Below are 22,454 nucleotides of genomic sequence, written 5' to 3'. Positions count from 1 at the left end.
ATTGGAATGTTAACTTGAATTCAACAATCTGGTAAATACTTTAATGCCTAAAAAATATGTTAAAAGACTGAAAGAAAACCATGTAAGATTTTACTGAAAGAAGATATTGTGCTAAAACATTATGCAGTTTTTATCATATTTCTTTCCAACAAGCTAGTGCGGAATAAGGAAACGTGCATGACGGCGCTGGCTTTGTCTTCTGAGTGGCTCTGAGCTGGGGCAAAAAGAAGACCCAGACCTAGGGAGCCAACTTCCCAAGATGTGGCAACTGAACAAATGTCAGAGGCCTTTGACTGGGTAAACAAAAAGTTCAATAGCATAGTATAGAGACAAATTTACAGAAATGCATAGAACTGAGCATGTTAGAAACAGGATGACAATATGGTTTATGCTACAAGCTAAGATGCTTTTGTGAAGGACAAGAAGCAACATTAGTCATCAGGCGAGGACATCAAGAGGGCTCCGAGGCTGTCACTAGGAAACAGCTAGAATCTCTAGACAGTGAACGTTGAGCCATTTCCCAATTATTTCAGCAGCTCTAGTGCATGTCTGCCTGATACAGTCTCTACAGTGAGGCCTCCCTTCTTGTAGCAGATTTGTTTTTTCTGAGGGAATCCTTTATTCATGTATATGCAGTTCAAGCTAGCATCCTCATAATGGAGAAGGAAAGGTCCATTCATCTCTTTTCTTTCGGAATGTGCAAATTAAAATCCAAAGGTCATAAAAGATGTATGGGCAAGTATAGAACGTTCCTTACATGACTGGAGGGGACCTGTGGCTCTCCAGCTTTTAGGCCCTCTGTGCGTGACGTACAGGACGGAGCATTACAGTGTGTTCGGAGCACCATGAGAACTGACTCCTTGCATCACTCAAACAGTTTTGTAACCATAAAGGTCTGCCTTAAATTACCACACAGGGCTTCCTGCTTTGGGATTAATAACCTTAGTTCATTGTATCATGTATGCAAGGCTATAAACATCAAAAAAAGGCTCTCAGCCTTTTCCAAAGTCCCCATACCTCTCTTCCATGGCAGATCATGAATGAAAATGTGGGCATCAGGAGAGAGATGGAAGCCACTTATAATGTTGGTATTTCCTAAAATGTCAACTAAACAAAGGGAAGGTCAGCAGCACATAGAGAGGAAGGATGCACGCTCTGCAGTGAATCTGTTTTCAAGCCCTAGCCCAGGTACGCATCAGGTACGACCTGTGTTCAGGGGGCAAGTCCCTCCTAGCCCCACAGTGCTCATCTGTAGGAGTATAATGTAATCTCCCTTAGGAGACTGGGAGAAGGATGACAGATGACATGGATTTGGAGTCTCCTATCTACCTGGCATATTATACATAGCCATTGTGACGCTGTCTTGAGGATGGTGTAATAACTACAAGTAACAGATACTCCAATAAGTACATGGCAGGCAGGTGATATGCATGGATGCCATTTATTTAAAATGATTTCTGACTTACAAAGATAATAAGATTAGATTTACAGCACCATGTTGGAAATGCAGCCATCCCACATGGCATAGGCAACAGGCAATGCCTATTGATAGGCTTGATCAGGCCTGAATATTAGAAAAGGGCATCCTATTGTGCTGTGTCACACGTCACACAGTTTCGCTCAACATACTTTCTATCCACGTCTCCTCGCCCCAGCAAGTTTAAGCTTAAATGAGTTAGATATCAGCCATGCACTTGCAATGGCTGAAAAAAACCTCATTGTTCACAAGTACATTCTTTTTAAGCATCTCCCCAGGTGCTTATCTGGTAAAATAAAAAAATAAAATAAAAACTAGGCTGCTGAGTATGCAGTCTTGCCTCTATTCTGGCTTTAAAGAGCTTCTTCTTTTCCTTGAAAATATTTGCATTTTGGGACCCACATATACTTCATTCCCAATCCTCATCTGTCTTTGTTTTGCTTGTTCTCTGACCTCTGCTTCCATTTATGAATTTCCAGCTGCAGCAAATCTTTTCAGCATAGGAAGCACCTCCTGCAGACCAGTCACACGTCCAGGTACTGTGCTGTGTGCACCCTTCCAAACAGGCTCTCGCTGTCCCCAGGGTAGAGCCCAACAAAGTCTCGCCAGCCTGGCTGTGCTCAGCCTGTTTGGAGTTGGCACCTGGTCCCAAGCAGAAGCGCTGAGCTCCACAAAGCACCTCTCCCCAGAACAAGCAGAAACAATTTCTCCTTGACTTAAGCACAGAGGAGATTTTCATCCTCCAAGTAAATTATCATTAATCATTAGAAGGTTAATAATTGCATTTTAAAGACCCCAAGGGTCTACTCAATGCTTGGGTAACACCATCAATGTATTTCAAACCAATAGAACTTAAGATTGTTACCCAAAGTGTTTTCTCAACTAGAATTCTAATAGCTCATGAAAAAATGATACCGTTGGAAAGAGAATGCTTGTGGATTTCAAGTGAGTTCAGCTCCATATGAAATCCTAGCTGGAATCTCAGCTAATGCAGGACACTGCGGAGTTCCCTGGGAGAACCCAGTGGGATAAGTACACATTTCCACTAGAGAAGGAAAGCCAGCAGGTCTCTGAGTCTTAATAGGGCTGTGTGGACTCAGATGTTCATGCTGAGTTATTAAGGCTCATTTAGGAGTTATTTTTCCAAGTTCCTCCTAAAGTTGTTTGTCTGTGTGCAAGCACATAGTTCCCTCAGAGCTCATAAACTCAATTAGCACAATATTAATTTGGAAATATATTTTCTCCTTTTCACGGGATTATTGTTTCCCCAACTTGACTGCCAATTTCTTGAAGGCAAGTTTTATTGCTTCTCTATTTTAAGCATCGACCATTAAACATTTATTATCCTGCCTTACAGTAATCATTTCACATAGTTATTAACGATTAATATTTTAATGCATTAAAGCTGTTAAGGTATTTTTCTAAACACATAAATTTGTTTTAAGAGTGACTTTGGCACAGGGAAAAATACGACTTTGAAACGTATTCATTACCAAACACATAACTTAGTGTTCCACATTCATCCAGAATGTTATCCAAATCATTGCACTGCCTTTGAGAAATGACAATAAATGATGCTGAAAATGGGGGTCCACGTGAGATTGGGGCTCAAAAGGAAGATGTTATGCATTTTTGGACCTGATTCAATTTCAAATATACATATCTGTATTTTTGTTCCTGTTTAATTCTGATATACAATTAATAGAATATTCTCCCATGTTTAACATGATTCCTATTTCTGCCATTTGTGAATGGCTTCTGTTGGCTTTTTTTTTTTTTCTGGTGATTCATCTCAAAAACTTCCATTTTTCACCTCCTGTTAGCAGAATATAGGTGAGTAGTAAAGTACTAACCATGTGCTAAAGTACGAACCTCTTACTCATTCAAGAAATATGGATTAATCCCCATCTATATTTCAGACACTGTACAAGATCCTGAGGACATAAAGCAGGCTGCCACAGAATCCCCGCTTAAGGAACCCATAAAATAGTGGAGGAAACAAAGAAGGCAACATCTATCCAATGGTAGGTAGTCCGTTTCAGCTGCTGTAACAAAAATACCATAAACTGGGCAGCTTACAAATAAGAAACATTTCTTTCCCACAGTTCTGGAGGCTGAGAAGTCTACGGTCAAGGCACCAGCAGATGGGATGTCTGGCAAGGGTTTGCTTTCAAGTTCCCAGCTGGCATCTTCTCACTTTGTCCTCACAAGGTGGGAGGAACGAGAGAACTCTCTGGGGTCTTGTTTACTCCACACTAATCCCAGTCATGAGGACTCTACCTTTATGACCTAGTCAGTTCTCAAATGCCTCACCTCCTGATACCCTCACATTGAAGGTTAGATTTTAACCTACTGCTTTTGGAAGGTCATAAACGTTCAGACCATAGCGCTTGTTAATGAATTAATTAGAAAAATGTTGACTCAGTGCTTACTTTAATGCCGGCACTATTGTAAGCATGTGGTACCCAGCACTGAGAAACACACGGAAGCCCTGGTCATTAGGAACTTCCATTCCAGTGGTGGAAGGAGAAAACGTATTAAAAGGTCATAATGGCTGAGGCTAAAGCTGAACATGGTAAAGAGGGTCAAAAGGGCTGGATAGGAGGGGCCTGTGATCTAAAATAAGGTGATGAGGCAGGGTCCCCTTAAAAAGATGGCATTTGAGCAAAGACTCAAAAAGAGATGAGACAGTTGGCCAGATGGATTGTCTGGGGGAAGAGGTTTCCAGAAAGGACAGGGGCCAGCAAACTCTAGCCCATGGGCCAAATCCTACCTGCTGCCCATTTTGTGAATAAAGTTTTATTGGCACCCAGCCACACCCATGCATCCATTGACTGTGGAGATTTTCACACTATGATGGCAAGATTAAAAAGATGCAACAGAGGCCATATGAACTGCAAAGCCTAAAATATTTATTCCCAGGCCCTTTATATAAGGTTTGCTGAGCCCTGAAAGAGAAAGAAGAACCAGAGGCACTGTGTGGCATTTCCGAGGCTAACGCCAAGGGAACCCAAAGATGAGGGCAGGAAGGGAGCAGGAGGGCCATGCCAGCACTCCTGTAGTGAAACAGGGGCTCCTGAAAGGTTGGGGCAGGAGATGGACCAAGAGCACCAGTAGTATGGGAGAAAGTGCAATCGTGAGCAGTAGCAGAAAGGAATGGAACAGACCCACCAGAGGCTGGGGAAAATGGTAATTTAAACTAAACTAACTAGGAGCCAGAATTAGCCAGGAGGAAAAAAAATCAAGGGAAGTGAGGACAAAATAAGCACAAACTGCAAAGGAACGTGGTGAGGGAGGTAGCCTGTTCCCAGGGAACTGCACATTGCTCCTTAATGGACACCGAGCATGCCTGTGGGAAAGGTAGCGGGAGCCGGGGCTGTAAAAACAGCCAAAGCCAGATCACAGTGGCAGGCAGGAGGAAACAGGTGGCACCCACAAAGGCTGCCAGAGCCCAGACCGGGTCTGCTGGCCCTCTCCAATCCAGCCTGTCCCAACAGGCGACTGCACCTGCCACCCTCTGGATCTCCCTGCACAGGTGCAGATTAGGGGGCAGGGAGTGTGCGTTCATCAATATATAACCAGTAATGCTGGTGGTGTCATAAGAAATTACACCTGGAACTCCAGTATAAAATCCAAAGGACTTGGCTTGCTAAAGGCAGGTTTTTAGAACCATACCAGATACTTATGATGGGTTTCTTCAAGGGGTGGTGGGGAGGTTAGAAGTCTGGTAGGTCCTTACTCAGGGATCTCTAAATCCTGGCCAGACATCACCGTGGACAGGCCAGTATCATCATTTGCCTGAAGATTCATTTTGGAGCTCTGGGTCCTAGAGTTACAAAAGGCCATAGCCTGCTATGCTCTGCCCACATGTTCTAATGATGAATGATTTGTACCACTGTGCTCATCTTAGGCTAGATTATGAGAGCCCTCATTTCTGCCAAGCCTCCCCTGTAGTCTTCTGAGATAGTAATTCAGATGTAAAATCAGCAACACAAGACCAACTTCACTGTTAAGCTCAAGTATCAGCAATGCTTAAGAGTCTTAGCATTGTTCAACTCAATGATGACTCTTGACTTACTGGGTCTTGTATTGTTGAGTCTTACAGAGGAGAGAGGCAGCCCTTCCCCAGAGACATCAAGGCAGGGAGGGGTGCACGGTGGACAAAGCAGCAGCTTAAGTGAATGCATTGTCCACAGCAGTACTCTAGAGAGAGGAAGAAACTCGTGTAAAACAGCCCTCTCCCTTGGGCAAAGCAGACAGGAGATCGCCATCCCTACCTCAAGACTTCCACTTCTCATGCGAAACAGGAAGACAATGCCATCTGCTAACAATGAGGATCATATGTCTGGGATGGGAAGCCTGAATAGTGGACAGATTTACCAGCAGTACAAAAAGAAGCGTTAAGATTATCAGCGGAAAGTAAGGTGTTGTGACTTCAGATTTCAACAATTGAGCGCTTCTTGTTTAGGACAGTTTGAATGTATCCATTCCCCAACCAGAAGATATGAATGAGACCTTCTTTGGAAATAGGGTCTCTGCAGATGAGATCATTAGGCTCTAATACAACATGGCTGGTATCCTTATAAGGAAAGGAGAATTTAGACAGTGGCACAGGAAGATTGGCATTTGAAGGTGGAGGCAGACATAGGAGTCAAGCTATCCTTAGCCAAGGAGTGGGGTGGCCAGAGCTAGAGGAAGTGATCATGGATTCTCCCCTCAAGGATTTGGAGAGGGCATGGCCACGTTTGCACCTTGATTTTGGACCTTTAGCCTTTAGTACATTAAGACAATACATTTCTAGTAGTTTCTGATGGTTACTTTTACTTCTGTGGGATCAGTGGTAATATTCTCATCATCATTTCTAATTGTGTTTATTTGGATTGTCTCTCTTTTCTTATTAGTTTAGCTAGTGGCCTATCTTTTTTTTTTTTTCCAAGAAACCAACTTCAGGATTTACTAATATTTCAAATGATTTTTCATGTCTTGGTTTCTTTCAGTTCACCTCTGATTTTGATTATTTGTTGTCCACATAAGCACTGTGGGACTCAGAGAGATTTGCCCTTTAAAAACAGGCCATATCTGATTCATACCTGAGCTAGGACTTTGGGGTTGATGTGGTCCTGTTTCTTCTAGCTTTGGGGTTAATTTGTTCCTGTTTCTCTAATTCTTTCCGTTGTGAAAGAATTAGAGCTTATTAATTTGAGATCTTTCTAACTTTTCAACGTGAGCATTTAGTCCTATAAATTGCCTTCTTAACACTGCCTTAGCTGTGTCCCAAAAGTTCTGGTATGTTGTATCTTTGTTCTCATTAGTTTCAATGAACTCCTTGATTTCTGCCTTAATTTTATTGTTTACACATACCGGAGCATGTTGCTCAATTTCCATGCAGTTATCTGGTTTTGAGTGATTTCCTTAGTCTTGACTTCTACTTCTACTGGACTGTAACATGAAAATTTGCTTGGTATGATTTCGATTCTTTTACATCTTCTGAGGATTGTTTTATGTCCAATTATGTGGTCAATTTTAAAGTATGTACCATGTGACAACAAGAAGAACGCATGTCCTATAGTTTTTTGGTGGACAGTTCTGTAAAGCTACATCAGATTCATTTGGTTCAATGTTGAATTCAGGTCCTGAATATCTTTGTTAATTTTGTGCCTCAATGATCTGTCTCATATTGTCAGTGGAGTGTTAAAGTTTCACATTATTATTGTGTGTGAGTCTAAGTCTCATTGAAGGTCTCTAAGAACTTGCTTTATGAATCAGGGTGCTTCTGTGTTGGGTTCATATATATTTAGGATAATAAGGTCTTCTCATTGAACTGAATCCTTTACCATTATGTAATGCCCTTCTTTGTCTTTTTGATCTTTGTTAGTTTGAAGCCTGTTTTGTCTAAAATTAAAACTGCAAGCCCTGCTTTTTTTTTCTGTTTTCCATTCACTTGGTAGATTTTTCCCCATCCCTTTATTTTGAGCCTATGGATGTCACTTCATATGAGACAGGTTTCTTGAAGATAGCATACAAGTGAGTCTTGACTCTATCCACCTTGCCACTCTATGCCTTTTAAGTGGGGCATTTAGCCTGTTTACATTCAAGGTTAGTATTTGATCCTGTCATTATGTTGTTAGCTGGTTGTTATGTTGGTTTGCTTGTGTGGTTGCTTTATGGTGACACTGGTCAGTGTGTTTAAGGGTGTTTTTATATTAGCTGGTAGCAGTCTTTCCTTTCTACATTTAGTGTTCCTTTCAAGATCTCTCATAAGTCAGGTCTGGTGGTAACAAAGTCACTTAACACTTACTTATCTGAGGAGAATCTTATTTCTCCTCCACTTAGGAAACTTAGTTTAGCTGGATATGAAATTCTTCCTTGACCATTTATTTATTTATTTATTTTTTCAGATAAGAGGTGAATCACGGAGCCTGCTCTGGGCTGAGTTGTATCTCCTAAAACTTATGTTAAGGTCCCAGCCCCCAGTACTCCAGAATTTACACTAAAAAACAGGGTCTTTATGTGAGTAATTGGACAAAAATGAGATCATAGGACTGGGCTTTAATACAAAACAACTGCTGTCATTATAAGAATAGGAGACTAGGAAACAGGCACACACAGAAGGAAGACGATGTTAAGAAGACATAGGGAGAAGATGACACCTACAAGCCAAAGAGAGGCCTCAGGAGATACCAACACTGCCGACAGCTGCCTCTTGGACTTTCAGCCTCCAAAACTTTCAGCAAATGTCTGTCTGTTGTTTAAGCACCCAGGCTGTGATACTTTGTCATGACATCCCTAGAAAACTAATACAGAGCCCACAACCAAAATTGGAAAACAAAGAAATGAACATGAATGGAGGAGGCTGAGCTAAAAGTACTACAAGGAGGATCCCGCTGGGGGTGACCATCGCATAAATGGACTAACTCAGAGCTGAGACCAGATCTGTGAATGGCCCTCGGTTGGCAGGCGTGGTGTAAGGCAGGGTAGTTACAATTTTGGAATAAAAAACTGTGATATGTATACACCATGGGCTACTACTCAGCCATAAAAAAGTAACAAAATAAGTATTTTGCATCAACTTGGAAAGAGCTGGAGATCAGTATTCCAAGTGAAGTAACTCAGGAATGGAAAACCAAATATTGTATGTTTGCACTTGTAAGTGGGAACTAAGTTATGAGGATGCAAAGGCATAAGAATGATACGATCCTGGATGCAGGGTCAATCGGAGAAGCAAATCAGGGCCAACCAGGAATGGAAATAGTATCCCAGGGTTCAGCAGCAGCAGAAAGTGCCCTAACAAAACACAGGAGAGGTATAAAGATAGCACTTCGTATGGAGGAACTCTGAGTCCTCAGGCAGGGCTCTTGGCTTTCTATCCTGGGAGTGAGGGTCTTGGAGGCCAGGGAAGGAGTGTGGGGGCGGGCAGGAGGAATGCTGCTTTCCTGAGAAATGCAGGCTATTCACTGTCAGGCAATTCGTGCTGCCCTCATGGCCTGAGTGGTAGAGCCACCATGTTTACCTCTGAATTACTTTCGATTTCTGCTGTCACCAGATCTTATAAATGAACAGCAGAATGTTTTAGGAATTGGAAACATTAATATCTTTATACAACAAATAACTACGTTATGCCTACCTGACTGTGGTATACATTGTCTTAGCTCTTCCATTGCCTGGATGGCATCACAGGATTCTCTAATGGAAAGGGAGGATTGACAGAAGCTGACAACCAGGGGGCTGACTGATGCTGACCACCTGATCAGCTGGTGGTCTCTGAGTCATGGGTAAGAAGACAGCTGATGTTTATAACTCACGCTATGACCTGAATTGTTTTTCCAGGATATTCTTAAGGTATCACTGTGGGAAAAGAGAGAGTGCTCCCAATTACTTTTTACTTTGATTCTGGCAAATTCTAATTACAAAGCCTTCATTGGGATAAGGAGTCTTTTTGATTTTCAAGTGGAAACTTCCTTGGCCAGTCAGAATCAACAAGCAGATAGAAAGAACAACTTGAAGCTGTGCAGACAAAAATGTCAGAGCCAAAAGGGGACCATCCATAGAGAATCAGTTGATTCAGGTGGAGCCAGTTCAACGAAATGATGTTAATGGGAGAAATCTAGTTGGTGCCTCAGTTTGGGAAAACAATTCATGTTTCCTTTTGGAAGCAATAGAGGCATTCAGTTTACTTGAGAAAATTAATGATGAGGACATCATTTTTTTCTACAGGACTGTCTTTTAAAGCCAAACTCCGATGGTTAGGTTGACTGTATTATTTGGCAAAATATTTGCATTGAGTATATATACACATATCCATAGTTTTGCATATATGCTGAGTCTAAACCAGTGGTTCTCAACTAGAGTCAATTACCCCTCCCAGGGGCTACTGAAAAATTGCTGGAAACATTTTTTTGTTGTCACAACTGGGAAGAGGAGGATGCTACTGGCTTATAAGGAGTATAGGCTGAAACTGCTGCTAAGCATCCTGCAATGGCAAGGACAAGACCCCGTCCCCAAAAACTAAGAACAGTTTGGCCCAAAACATCATCAGTGCTGAGGCTGAAAAACTCTGGTCTACATAATTAGCTGATCTGTGTCAACAGTCTACCAATTCTCAAGATTTCACCTTTATACACACTGGGGCAATGGATTACACATGGTAGATATAAGTTGCCTTTGTAGGTGTGTGTATATATGTTTGTGTGTGTGTGACCACACTCACACATGAATGCGCAGATATACAGAGGGCTGCATTTCAGCTCACACACATCACGACTTTGTACACAGTAACCTCAATTTGGATGGCTGTCACCATCTTCTGATTGCTTAGTGAACAAGTGATCAAGTTCTGACCCAGAATTGAAAGAAGCCTTCTAAAGGTTTCCAGTTTCTTTAAAAAGAAATATACAGGTGAAAAGGGCACAGGGATGTGGCTCTTCCTCCAGGGAATATTGCCACATGTACATGCAATACCTGAAACTGCAGCAACAATTTTGCAACCACAAGCAGTGGTGGCCTGAGGGCCCATCTACCAAACTGTGGATGGCAGAGACTGCAGTGAATACCTGCCTCCTTGTTAACTCTTGAGCCACTGAATTAATAAACCCTGAAGATACCTACTACTAACTCTAAGTATATGAGTTCATATATTTTTTACATTTTTAATTGTCAAACTTTTTGGAGTTACCTATAGACAAACACATTCTTTTACACAGTGTGAAAATGTCATGCCATGTTAGTAATTTCAATTTCTAGACACATAAGAAGAAAGTTAAGAAGTGATGCACAGGAGTCCACACATATCTATGACAAACTGCCCAATTTTCTAGACATTAGACAACAATATAGAAAAAGAGCCAGCTAGCTTCTATGAGTGGTCATATCAACATTAGCCCCATTATCATGATCTAGACAGTTGGGAATATCAGATCTCTTCCAAGTACTAAATAGCATGATGTCCTTTTTATCATGAGTCCCAAACAAGCTACATTTTTATTTCTTTCAAGGATGAAGAATTTGTCTTTATTTAGAGTGCTGTAGTTTGCTTTTGAGCACCAAATAACCAGGAATCAAAAACAAATGGGGTGGGAAAGTGGGGGTGACGGAAGGCCTACCATTGAGCCATTTGGAGTTGTACTGCGCCGTGCGGAGAGGTGGTAAAATGCCCAGGCTTCGGTAAATAGCAGGATCACGTCCTGGAAAATCCATGGCTGTCGCAGCATAGAGCTCCCCGCCAGCTGTGAGGAGTGCTGTGGAATTGTGCTGGGGACTGTAGGGACAGCGGGCCATGCCACTGATCTGATCGTGGATCTCAGTCAGGTTGCTCAACTGCGGAGGATGAGAAGGAAAGCAGTTATCTCTGCACAAGCCCCTTTAGTGATGCTTATGGATCACATCTGCCACAATCACAGTGATGCTTGTGCAACAGCCTCTCTGGGGCTCCTGGTGAGAGACGACCAGCCTTTACCCTCAAACTGACAAAAACACAGCCCACTGTGCTCACAGTAAGACAGTCCATCAATCAGTCTCTTTCTCCTCACTTTAGAGTTACTGAACCTCATACCACTGAATACTCACACAATAAGAAATAAGATCATTGTATATGTGCCGTTGATTTATAATGCAAAAGTATTGCATACTTTTCCACTTTAACTGAAAAATCAGTGTCAATATTTACAGAAATAGGATCATAATAAAGAATTACGTATAATTCTATCAATATCAATATAAGTGAACCAAAATATAATGAATATCTCAAACAATGTGTTTACAGGTAAGGATGTGTGGATAATCAGCACCATGTGGCCTGCATTTCCAACACTTCCTTTTTTCTTTTTTTTTTTTTTCAGTTTTCAGAGAGATATCCAAGAGTCTTGGAGTCATTTCGTACGAATCCAGCTTCCTAAATGCTGGATTCCCAACCAATCATTTACTGAGAAAAGCTCTTGGGCACTAGTGGAATCTTTGCTCAGTTTGGTTCTTGGTTCTCGCCTGAGATATTGGAGCAGAAGGGTCAGGTCAGTAGATACAGGCACAGTTTGCTCTGCTCTAAGAGGTGTATCCTGGCTAATGTCCCTCAGTTCTTTATGTCTCAGGTTCTTCTTTCATAAAATGGGGCCCTGAAGAGTAGCAATCTTGTGGGACGGGTGTTGAGGACTGAACAACTGCACTGGTAAAAGTGCTACAGGGAAGGGTGCAGCACCTAGAGAGTCCCTGAGAGTCACACCCCTTATCATTCATCTCCTCCCTCAATAACTGAATGCTAATCTGAAATCATGAACCGTAAATGCAGATGATCAATTAAGACCTTGAAGAAAGGTGCACAACCAGGGAATGAACGTATATCTTCATCATATTCCCTGAGGAAGACTGCATTCATACCCTGAATTAGGAAGATTCCACGTGTTCTACTGACCCTACCATGTTACTGCTATGGTGTGTGCAGCTAAAAGTTACTCTGTCAACGATTGCCAGGTTACAGATGAGGAAGAGGGTCAGTTATAACTGGACGCTGCCTAGGGTTCAATTTCTTAGTTTGCTTATTCTTTTTAACAAACCTCTTATCCAATTTGTAGACTAATTTTTTCTTCCTGTGGATGGTGATTTTAGACCATTTCAACAATTTTAATAAATATAAACAACAGTAACAGTGTCTCTATGATAAAGCAGAATAAGACAAAAAGGAATTTGTTTAGGATTAATGTTCAAAGTCACTGGTGAGGAAAATGCTCATTGAAATAATTTAGAAACATATTTAAGTTTAATTATACAAATTGTAATTATTTACACTTCTTTATCTAATTGATGATCCTGAATAGAAATACATCAACAAATTAAAAATTTATTCAAATTGACAAAAGGTGCTTTTGAATTAAACAGCCATACTTTGGTGTACAGAAATTCATTTAAAACTAATGTTTCAATACAATGTTTTCCTTCTTCTTATATTAAATTCTTTTGAGGTGCAAAAGGAAGTCATACCGAGCGGTTGGTGCAGACAGGTGTGAATGCATTGGTCCCACAGGTGAATAACCGGTCACCACCCACCAGAAGCACCCGGATGTAGTTCTGACATTCCTCCTGAAAAGAAAAAAGAACATATCTATTCGTATATATATATATGTAAATGAAAAACATGCCAACAAAGTCTGAGGGCAAGAGTAATGGTGAGAATTACACATTTTATGCAATAAATATGTAAAAATTATTAAAATGTAAACCACTAAAAAACAAATAAACCTTTCAGATATTGACCAAAAGATAACAACAAAGCTATTAAACAACTTGACTTTTCTGAAATAAATTTACTTTCTATATCTGCACCTTGTTTGATAAAGAACATGAAGGTAGATATATGTTCAATTAAATTATCAAAGCATGCATCTAATTTTGACAGAAATGATTTCATTTTGAATTATATCTGATAGGAGCACACACACTAAACTGCCTTGGACAGGTATTAGGAAAATAAATCAAAGGAACGTATCAGATGCTGCTCATGAAACAGTGCCTTGGAAAACCTCCTCAGGACTTTGAGAAAATGCTGCAAGTCCTTCTTGAGCAGAAAGTCGCACGAGAAACCCTGTACACAAACTGGAACAAAGTTTACTTTATTGGATCAAACTGTGTATTCTAAATACATAGCAAGTAGGTATACACATTTATTTAATTCATCGACTGAAGAGTAAAAATATGTTTAATGAGGAAAAGATGTTAGAAGCATTTGGGACAAAACCCTAGGCTGAGGGATGACCTAAAGTGGAATACTTTTTGTGTTTGCAAAGTGATTTTAGAAAATCCGGGGTATGGGCATAGCAGTGATGGGCATGTGAGCTGCAGAGCTCCTCCCTTATTTAGGAAGCATTCACTGAGTAGATCCTCTTTGGTAGCCACTGGGCTAGAAGTCTCAATTCAGGTCCCTGGCAGAAAGATACAGGTTCATGACAATTACCACACAGCTGTCCACACGCTATAATGAGGACACACAGAGGAACAGCATATTCCTAGATCCAAAGGAATACGAAAGGGAAGAGGTGTAGGAAGGCTTCCTGAAGGAGTTGACAACTAGGCTGTGTTAAAGAAAGGTAAGATTTAGTGAGGCTTCCTAGAGGAGATTCTTGTAGGACAGCTGTCAGACTTTACTGAGCAAAGGAGGGAAAACAAACTCCAAGCAAGAAGAACAGATTGTGTTAAGTTGTCATGGCTAGAGACAGCATGGTGCTCTCATTATGTACAGAAGAGCTCACATGGAAGCCGAGGAGCTTGAAACAGCCCAGGTGTGCCCAGGTAGCGAGTTCACATGTTACTCTGAAGGTGAATGGAGCTATTAAATGTTTTCACTGCATGAAGTTTGGATGAGATCTTATGTTTTATCAATGAAGAACCACTCAGACACAAATGTTCACGATAAGCTGAAGACAGAAGACTGGAGCGAGGGAGCCAGGCAGGAAGTGACTTCCATAACTCAGGCTCTTGTCATTTCGTGCCTAGAACAAGGTGGTAGATATGAAAGGACAAAGCCAGAATCTGGTAAATCCACTGCCTGCCATGGCAAATGAACAGTGAAAGAGGCATGAAAGATGCTGCGTAATGACATTGTGATTTGAATCACATCATGTTGGAAATCAGGGGAATCTGGATGTAATGGTATAGTTCACCCTCTCTTCAACCAAATGGACCCCACCCTAGATGAAAGTGTTAATTTCCCATCACCCAGTCTACCGCATAGCAGCAGCGAGAAAGCGGCAATGCATAGTGCTCATTTTTGTATTGTCTTTACTAGAGACAGGGTTTTGTCATGCTGCCCAGGCTGGTCTCGAACTCCTGGGCTCAAGCGATCCTCCCGCCTTGGCCTCCCAAAGTGCTGGGATTACAGGCATGAGTACCGCGCCCAGCTCGGGTTGGCTTTCTGAATTTAAGTGAAATACCAAGGGTAGATTATCCTCCTAACACTATTCCTCACAGTGATAGTAACCGCTTATCACTGGAAGTTGAACTGAGGGAGACAGAAAACAACCACAAAGATCTAAGTAGATTTCAGAAGAATTACCAAATGCTTATAAACAGCAGACAGTGAACCTGGTAATGGGGAAAGGTACACCAGACATGGGAGGCTTGTCTTGTTTTGTTCTCTTTTGTTTTTCTTTCTGGGGAAATGTCAGGAGAGTTCTAAAGGGAAAGAACAAAACAAAAGACTTCAAAGAACCACGCAGTTCCTCCTTCCCAGGCTGAAGAGAATGCAGGAGGGCCAGGGAAGAAACCAGAGGGTTGTGGGAGCTTGTAAGGACAGGCATAGTGTGGCTGAAAGAGGGAAGCCTAGGCCTGTCAGAGGAGACCCACAAAGACATCTTCCAGAACACAGGGTGGAGCGAGCTGATGGACTGAATGGATGAAACAGACATGCTAATAACACCATCACAAGCACAGGAATGGAAAATTACAAACAGTGGAGAAGGGTGGGGATTTTGATTGTTTGTTGCTACCCCTTTTAGAAACCTTTTAAAAGTAAGGCAAAAAACTTTTTTTTTTTTTGCCTTAAAAAAAAACTTTTTCTTAAAAAAAAAGCAAGAGCTTGCCACACAAGGTAAACCACAGACAACATGGGCAAGGGTAAGACGTTCCAGGAGAATCATCTAGATTGGAAAGATGTGATCTCACGGTGGAGTTCTGCAGTCCTGGGTGGAGAAAGCACGGGCCTCCAGGCCATCACGGAAAGGAGAATAACCAAGGTATCAAATATGGTATTCACTTTAACTTCCTCAAAAAAGAACAAAGTGCAAATCAGACTGTAGGTTGTTTTCTTTTGTTTTTGTTTTTGGAGACAAGGGCTCACTCTGCTGCCCAGGCTGGAGTGCAGTGGCACAATCACAGCTCACTTCAGCCTCTACTTCCTGGGCTCAAGTGATCCTCTCACCTCAGCCTCCCAAGTAGTTTGGACTACTGGCATATGCCACCACCTATGACTAATTTTTTCTATTTTTTGTGGACTCACTAAGTTGCCCAGGCTGATCTCAAACTCCTGGGCTCAAGGGATCCTCCTGCCTTGTTCTCCCAAAGTGCTGGGATTGCAGGCATGAGCCACTGTGCCCGGCAACTGTAGGTTGTTAACATTCCTGAAGACCGCTTGCAAGCTTGATGAAGAACCGGCATGTTGGTCGGGATGTGTGATAACCAAGGTAACCATGGTGCAGAAGTGTGCCAGGGAGGGGCGGGGCAAACCCAGCTCGTAGTGTAAGAAAATCAGAGAAAAAGTAAATGAGGGAAGGGGCAAATTTCAATTAGGGCAGAGAATAAAAGAGCATGTTCTGATCATCAAGACCACGTGAGAATATGTGAAGACACTGGCTCTACTAGTGCCACATCCCCATGTATCACTGGTGTGCTTCGCAGAACTGAGAGTGTAGAAAAGGAAGGAGGAAGATGTCAGGGGTCCAGGAGATCAGGCAAGAAGGGCTGTGCAGAATCTTCCTAAAATGAAGGAAGGTGGACCCGGCCCTAAGGAGGCGCTTGTGGTAATCAGGAGCTCATGAAGGAAGGTAATGGTGTAGTTGACCCCAGCCTTAACTAGAGGTCTGAGTTATCACCAGTAATGGTAGGTATGCACATTCACTGGGTCCTACAAGAGGAACCTGTGCAGGTGGGTGGTATTCGAGTTTCTTCTAAACTGTCAAGAGCAGAAGTCAGTCACCCAACTGGCTAAGGGCATCTCGCATCCTTCCCGTTCTTACTCCCTTAAAGGCAGCCTCATGTTTAATTCACAGAATGTGAATGCCAGATGTGAATTCCAAACAAACTCATTTAAAATAATAAATATTTTAAAAAGAGAGATTGGGACAAGTCCAAATGAAACAATGTGAAAACACAAATAAAAAAAGAGAGTAGAAGTATTTAGCTTTTGAGTGGAAGATAAATTTAGGAATTGGATAGTCAATACTGAGACTAAAAGGAAATGAGTGGCTGGGTGCGGTGGCTCATGCCTATAATTTCAGCACTTTGGGAAGCTGAGGCGGGAGGATCTCCTGAGGTCAGGAGTTCGAGACCAGCCTGGCCAACATGGTGAAATCCCATCTCTATTAAAATACAAAAATTAGCCAGGCATGGTAATAAACGTCTGTAATCTCGGCTACTATTCAAGAGGCTGAAGTGGGAGAGTTGCTTGAACTCAGGAGGCGGAGGTTGCAGTACGAGATCGAGCCACTGCACTCCAGCCTGGGTGACAGAGTAAGACTCCATCTCAAAAAAAAAAAAAAAAAATTAAAAAAAATAACAAAGGAAATGAGTAACAGTTTCAGGCTGTGTAATAATTAGTCTCTGCTTCATGGTGATGTGAAAACTCAAATTCCCTTCAGATCTGCTGGCAATTCACTTTGCCAATCTGTTACAAACGGGGCCTTTCCATGGGTTACCTGAACTTGTTTGAAGTAATGCTTGGAGTCACCTATTTTAAGGTAGAGTCATAATGTAGAAGTCCCTTTAGGAGATTCTTTTAAAGGTTTCTCTTATAAATCAGCATACTTACATGTCTATGATTTTCTTTTTCTCATCTAAGAGTTTTTACTTCTAGCCCATTTCTATACCTTGAAAATGGGTGAAGAGGATTTAATGAATTCTGTTTTTCCAAGAAGTCACAGTGCACATCTCCAAGGCCACTAGCAGCTTGCTGCACATGGCTTTTAGGGTTGATAATGAGAGTCATCTATCTATATTTGGATCACAGCACTTGAACATTAAAACGACCCATGTGGGCCTGTGATCCACAGGCAGATCAACCTGTCCTTGACTTCAAGGCAATTGATAGCTGAGATTCATGGTTGCTGACTCATAGAAAGGGTTTGCAGATGGACACTGGCTAAGAACCACTCAAGGACACAAAGCCTCAGCCCCAGCAGAGAAAACATGTTTTAGGGCTGTTTCCTTAATGAATTAATTGGTTTTGTCATTTAGCATTTTATGATTTTTTTTTCAGACAGGTATGTTCTGTGGATGTTAGCAACAGCCAGCCCATCACCCAACCCATTAATTTTAGGGAGGAAAGATAAGAGTTAGAAGCCTAACAGCCTTTATGTTAATCATAGTGCTCCCAATGAAAGTGATGTGTCCTCTTCATAATGTAATATCTTTGTCAGCATCAAAGTGCTGAAGAAAAGCCATTTATAGGAATTGGATGAGCCTTTCAAAGTTGAACCTACACCAACCTAAGTCATGATTACCCAGTGACTTTTGCAAAACCATACCACCCAATGAGGTGTGTGTGCGTGTGTGTGTGTGTGTGTGTGTGTGTGTGTGTATGAAGGGTGTGTCTATATAACTCTATACATGTATTACTTGTGAATATATACACATGCATATCATAGATGCAATATGGAGAGAAACACACATATATACATATATGCTATATAATGTACAGCATATTAATATATAAAATATACATATACTTTATTTTCAACTGAGCTGACTTCATGGGAAACTTGTTTGGGCATCTCAATTAAAAAAATAAAATTAGGTGAGCATAATCTAGTTTTAGCCTAAAGTCAGCATTTAACCTAAAGTAGCCTCAATTTTTAAAGCAATTACATAAAATAAAAGAGGGCTACAATGTGCCTCATGTTTTGATTAACTCACAGCTTTCAAATATTGACCCTTAGGTACAAAATGTGAATATCCAGCCCTACACCAGCAGGCTCTTAGGTAGTATGACGTCATGAGTTTCTTCTCCTGCTCACTAGGAGTTTACCTCTTTACCAGCATAATTTGACAACTTGGTAAATAGAACCACAGGCTGTGGCAGGGAGAACAATACATGGAGCCCTGGATTCTAATCAAAACTCTCCCACTAACTAGCAAAATAATTCTAGGAACGTGGTGTCAAAAATCCTAAAATGAGATCATGAACAAAAACTTTTGAAAATTATAAAGTGTAACAGAAGCATAAAGCAGCTCTTTCATTCCCGTAATAATCAGCTGTGTTTCCTTGCACAGTTCCTAAATGTCAGGGTGGGAGGAACGTCAGTCAGACATAATAGCCCAGCACACACAAGGACCTCTTGTTAGGTCGTGAGAGAACTATTTGTGTTTAAAATAATATTTGTGTAAAAGATACTTAAGTAGTGATAGAATTCAATTTCTATAATGTTATGTCCAAAAGAACTCAATACAACAGGTTTTACTGTAACTTTCTGAATCCATAAAAACAGATTCCCCTCCACACTGACTTTTTTCCCCATGGAATATTTAGCTGTTGCAGGCAAAGGCACTCCCTCTTTTCCAAGTGAGGTGAATATTTTCTAAATAAAACAGAATTCAAACTTTACAAGGGCTTGGCAGCCCTTCTTTACCAACCTGGCCCAAATAAAAAATCTGGAAACTTCTCTTGACCCTAATTCCCTAAATTGTACTTTTAGAAGATTACATGTGGGATCTTATCTATGTCTGGAACAAGGGGAAATCTGTCATCTCTCTTCTCCCCCGCGTGGCAGCAGACTAAGGAATGCTCCCATGAGAGCCGCGAGTGGGCACTGGCAGTGTCCTCCCTGCAGGCCCAGCCACCTCCTTCCTGCACGCATTCCAGCTCCGCTCTGCAGCCAAATGCATTATGGGCAGCAGCACAGACCACTTTTCTCAGAGTAGGAAAAAACAAGTTGAGTTTAAATTGCTGGCATTTTTCTCGTGTTTGAGATGTCACATTTTGCATTATTCTTTTTATTTCGGGGAGAAGGGAAACTTTGTAATTCTGTGTAAGTCCTCCTCAGAACTTCAGCACAAGCAAAACAAAACAGCTGAATTCGCCTTCCAAGCTCATGACTGCTAAGAAAAGTCTCAATTGCATTCACCCAGAGAAGTTTCCTATCAGTCAAACTGACTGTGAGAACGTTCTCTGTATGGGCTCCCGGGGACTGTCAAAATGGGGAAATGTAGGTTGTCTGAATTCTGAGTTCAGGGGCAGTCCTTTGGAGCCTGCATTTGGTCCAGTTGCCCCTGTTCATAGGGACTGCCTTGTTTCTTTCCCTTCTCTGTCTCAGGAGCTGGGCTTGGTTACCCAGCTTGGTCACAGGATGGTCACTGTTCAGTTACTATGTTAAGAAAGCAAGAGAGATGCCAAATAAGACAGAGAAACTTATAAAGGTGGATGAAGAGCCCTCTCCTCTCACTGCCCATGAACCCGTTGCAATGCTATCCAGACAGACGCGTTTGGAAAGCTACTGCATCGTTTTTGTACACAGGATCTTCCAATGCACACAGTTCTGTTACATAAACTGAGCGTTACTTCAAGACAGCAGAAGTTATTTGAACTTTCTGTGAATTTATCAATATACTTAATCCAACCTAAAAGAACATGTGATTTGTCTTTCTCAGAGTACATGGTGCTTGATGCTCATCTTCTTCTATCTTCTTAAATTAGCGTTAAAAATTCCATTCACAAACGCAGTTTGAGTCAATTAATAATTACTAAAATTTCTCATTATTTTTAATCCATTAAAACCCAAAGCATGTGAAACATAAAGGTTTGATTTTATTTGAAAAGATTTGTTTCCCTCATTTGCTTTCTGTATATCACAAAAATTCAATCAAGTGTGGTAACGATTGGTCTCCTCTGTGAACCAAGGGCATATTACCTATCAGTCACAAAAGATGGTCTTTTCCTAACCGTTCTCTGGGTTCAGTTTACTTAAGTTCTAAGCACCAAACAACCAATGATCACGGCTTAAGGCAAAACGTGGGCCTGTTCTGATTCAGTAGAAGCAATTTTTCACCCCAAGTAGAAATAATCTATTAGCAAAAGGCAACCACATAGATTCTTTGTAAATTATGGACTTCCAGACTATGGGGAAGAAAGACCCCTGGCTACATAAAGTAACCTGCGTCTCTTGTTTATTATACAAGGAGTACAAGGAGACGGAAGATCATAGACAGGAAGGGAGTTAACTATTAATTTTTAAACATCTTTCTAACAAATATATACACGTGATCTAGATGAAATATGAGAGCACCCCTAGGGCACATAAAAATCAAACTAAACAATGTAAAAGTGACAAATAAATTTACCATTTTGGAAATGAAAGCAGGGATTTCCAATCAGGTTAATGTGTGGCAATGCCTGGAGACGTGTGTGGCTCCCTTTATTGTCGTGTCTGTGTGAGCAGAGGCCAAGGAAGATGCTGACATCCTGCCATGTACAGAATAGCCGCCATATCCGAGAACAATCTGGCCCCAAACATCAATAATGATAAGGAGGAGAAGCTCTAAATTAAAATTCACTGCTCTGGAATGGGCTTCATGGGTTCATTCACTCACTCAGTGGAAGATCTTTATATACCCACCGTGGGCTGGGTATGTTAAGATTGGACATGTAAACAGCACTGGGACCCGGGAGAGGGAAGGAGGGTGGGGCGTCCAGGACTGGGCTCCCGACTACACATTTTCAGGACAGACACTGTGACAAGTGTGCATCAGCAATCTCTCTCGCTAGGTTGCTCAAAGCTGAATAGTACTTCTGGGTGTGCCCCTAAGTCCCAGAAAGAAAGAAGAGTCAAAGTACCGGAAGGAAGATGAAGCCAAGAAAAAAAGAGGTGGGGAAAAGCAAGATGGAGAGCTAGGGCGTTGTATGAGTCTGTTCTCACACTGCTAATACCCAAGACTGGGTAATTTCTGAAGAAAAGCATTTTAATGGACTCATAGTGCCACGTGGCTGGGGAGACCTCACAGTCATGGCAGAAAATGAAGGGGAAGCAAGGCATATCTTACATGGAAGCTGGCAAGACAGCCTGCGCAGGGAAACTCCTCCTTAAAAACCATCAGATCTTGTGAGACTTACTATCATAAGAACAGCGTGGGAAAGCCCCACCCCCATAATTCAATTACCTCCCACCAGGTCCCTTCTAGGACACATGGGAGTTATGGGAGCTACAATTCAAGATGGAATTTGGGTGGGGACACAGCCAAACCATATGAGGCATCACACAGAGCACCCCCTGGGAGGCACTGATATCCCCAGGCAAGGCCCAGTGCAGGCCTTTGAAGCATGGAAAGGCTGGCACTTGCACCAGTGCATCTGACTAGCTGAAACAAAGAAAGCCATCTTTCCATCCTCATTTCATGTAAGTCTGGCTCTTCAGGTCCCCTCTCATTACTCAGCACAGGGGGTATTATTTAAAGGAGCGTGCTCTGACCAGTGAAGTGGGGCCGAGGGCTCAGCCACACAACCCCCACACTGAGACTCAAACACCACAGGGAGGAAAAAGGAAACTATTTAGAAAGCACCTCTTCAAAAGTTCTATACATCATTTCTACAAACTCATCACAAAGGTTATAGGGGTCCCCAATGTGTGGGCTTTGTAATATTTATTTATTTTGGACAGCATTTGAAGACATAAGATTCTAATTCTTTGTCAATTGGAGTATCTTTAAAACTCCTTACATCTCTGATGATTTATCTCAGAGGTTAAATATCTTTTCTGAGGTTAAATATCTTCAAGAAAATAGCCTTCATCAATTC

At 41.6% G+C, this 22,454-nt stretch overlaps 1 protein-coding gene across 23 annotated transcripts in view; it reads right to left on the bottom strand.

Annotated features, from left to right (window-relative positions):
- The window catches only part of SEMA5A (semaphorin 5A), a 502,689-nt gene that overhangs the window by 179,538 nt on the left and 300,697 nt on the right, over nt 1-22,454 (bottom strand). For all 23 annotated transcript variants that reach the window (XR_013532366.1, XR_013532365.1, XR_013532367.1 and 20 more), the window contains 2 exons: nt 12,944-13,042; nt 11,077-11,290 (listed from right to left, as the gene is read on the bottom strand). Coding sequence is in view for 19 of the 23 variants with exons in the window: in XM_035291785.3 (XP_035147676.3) it covers nt 11,077-11,290; nt 12,944-13,042 (313 nt within the window). In the remaining 4 variants the exon portion in view is untranslated. The remainder of the gene's footprint in view (nt 1-11,076; nt 11,291-12,943; nt 13,043-22,454) is intronic.

The sequence above is a fragment of the Callithrix jacchus genome, chromosome 2 (genome assembly GCF_049354715.1).
Source record: "Callithrix jacchus isolate 240 chromosome 2, calJac240_pri, whole genome shotgun sequence".
Taxonomy (NCBI): Eukaryota; Metazoa; Chordata; class Mammalia; order Primates; family Cebidae; genus Callithrix; species Callithrix jacchus.
This window is presented reverse-complemented; position numbering and strand designations above follow the sequence as displayed.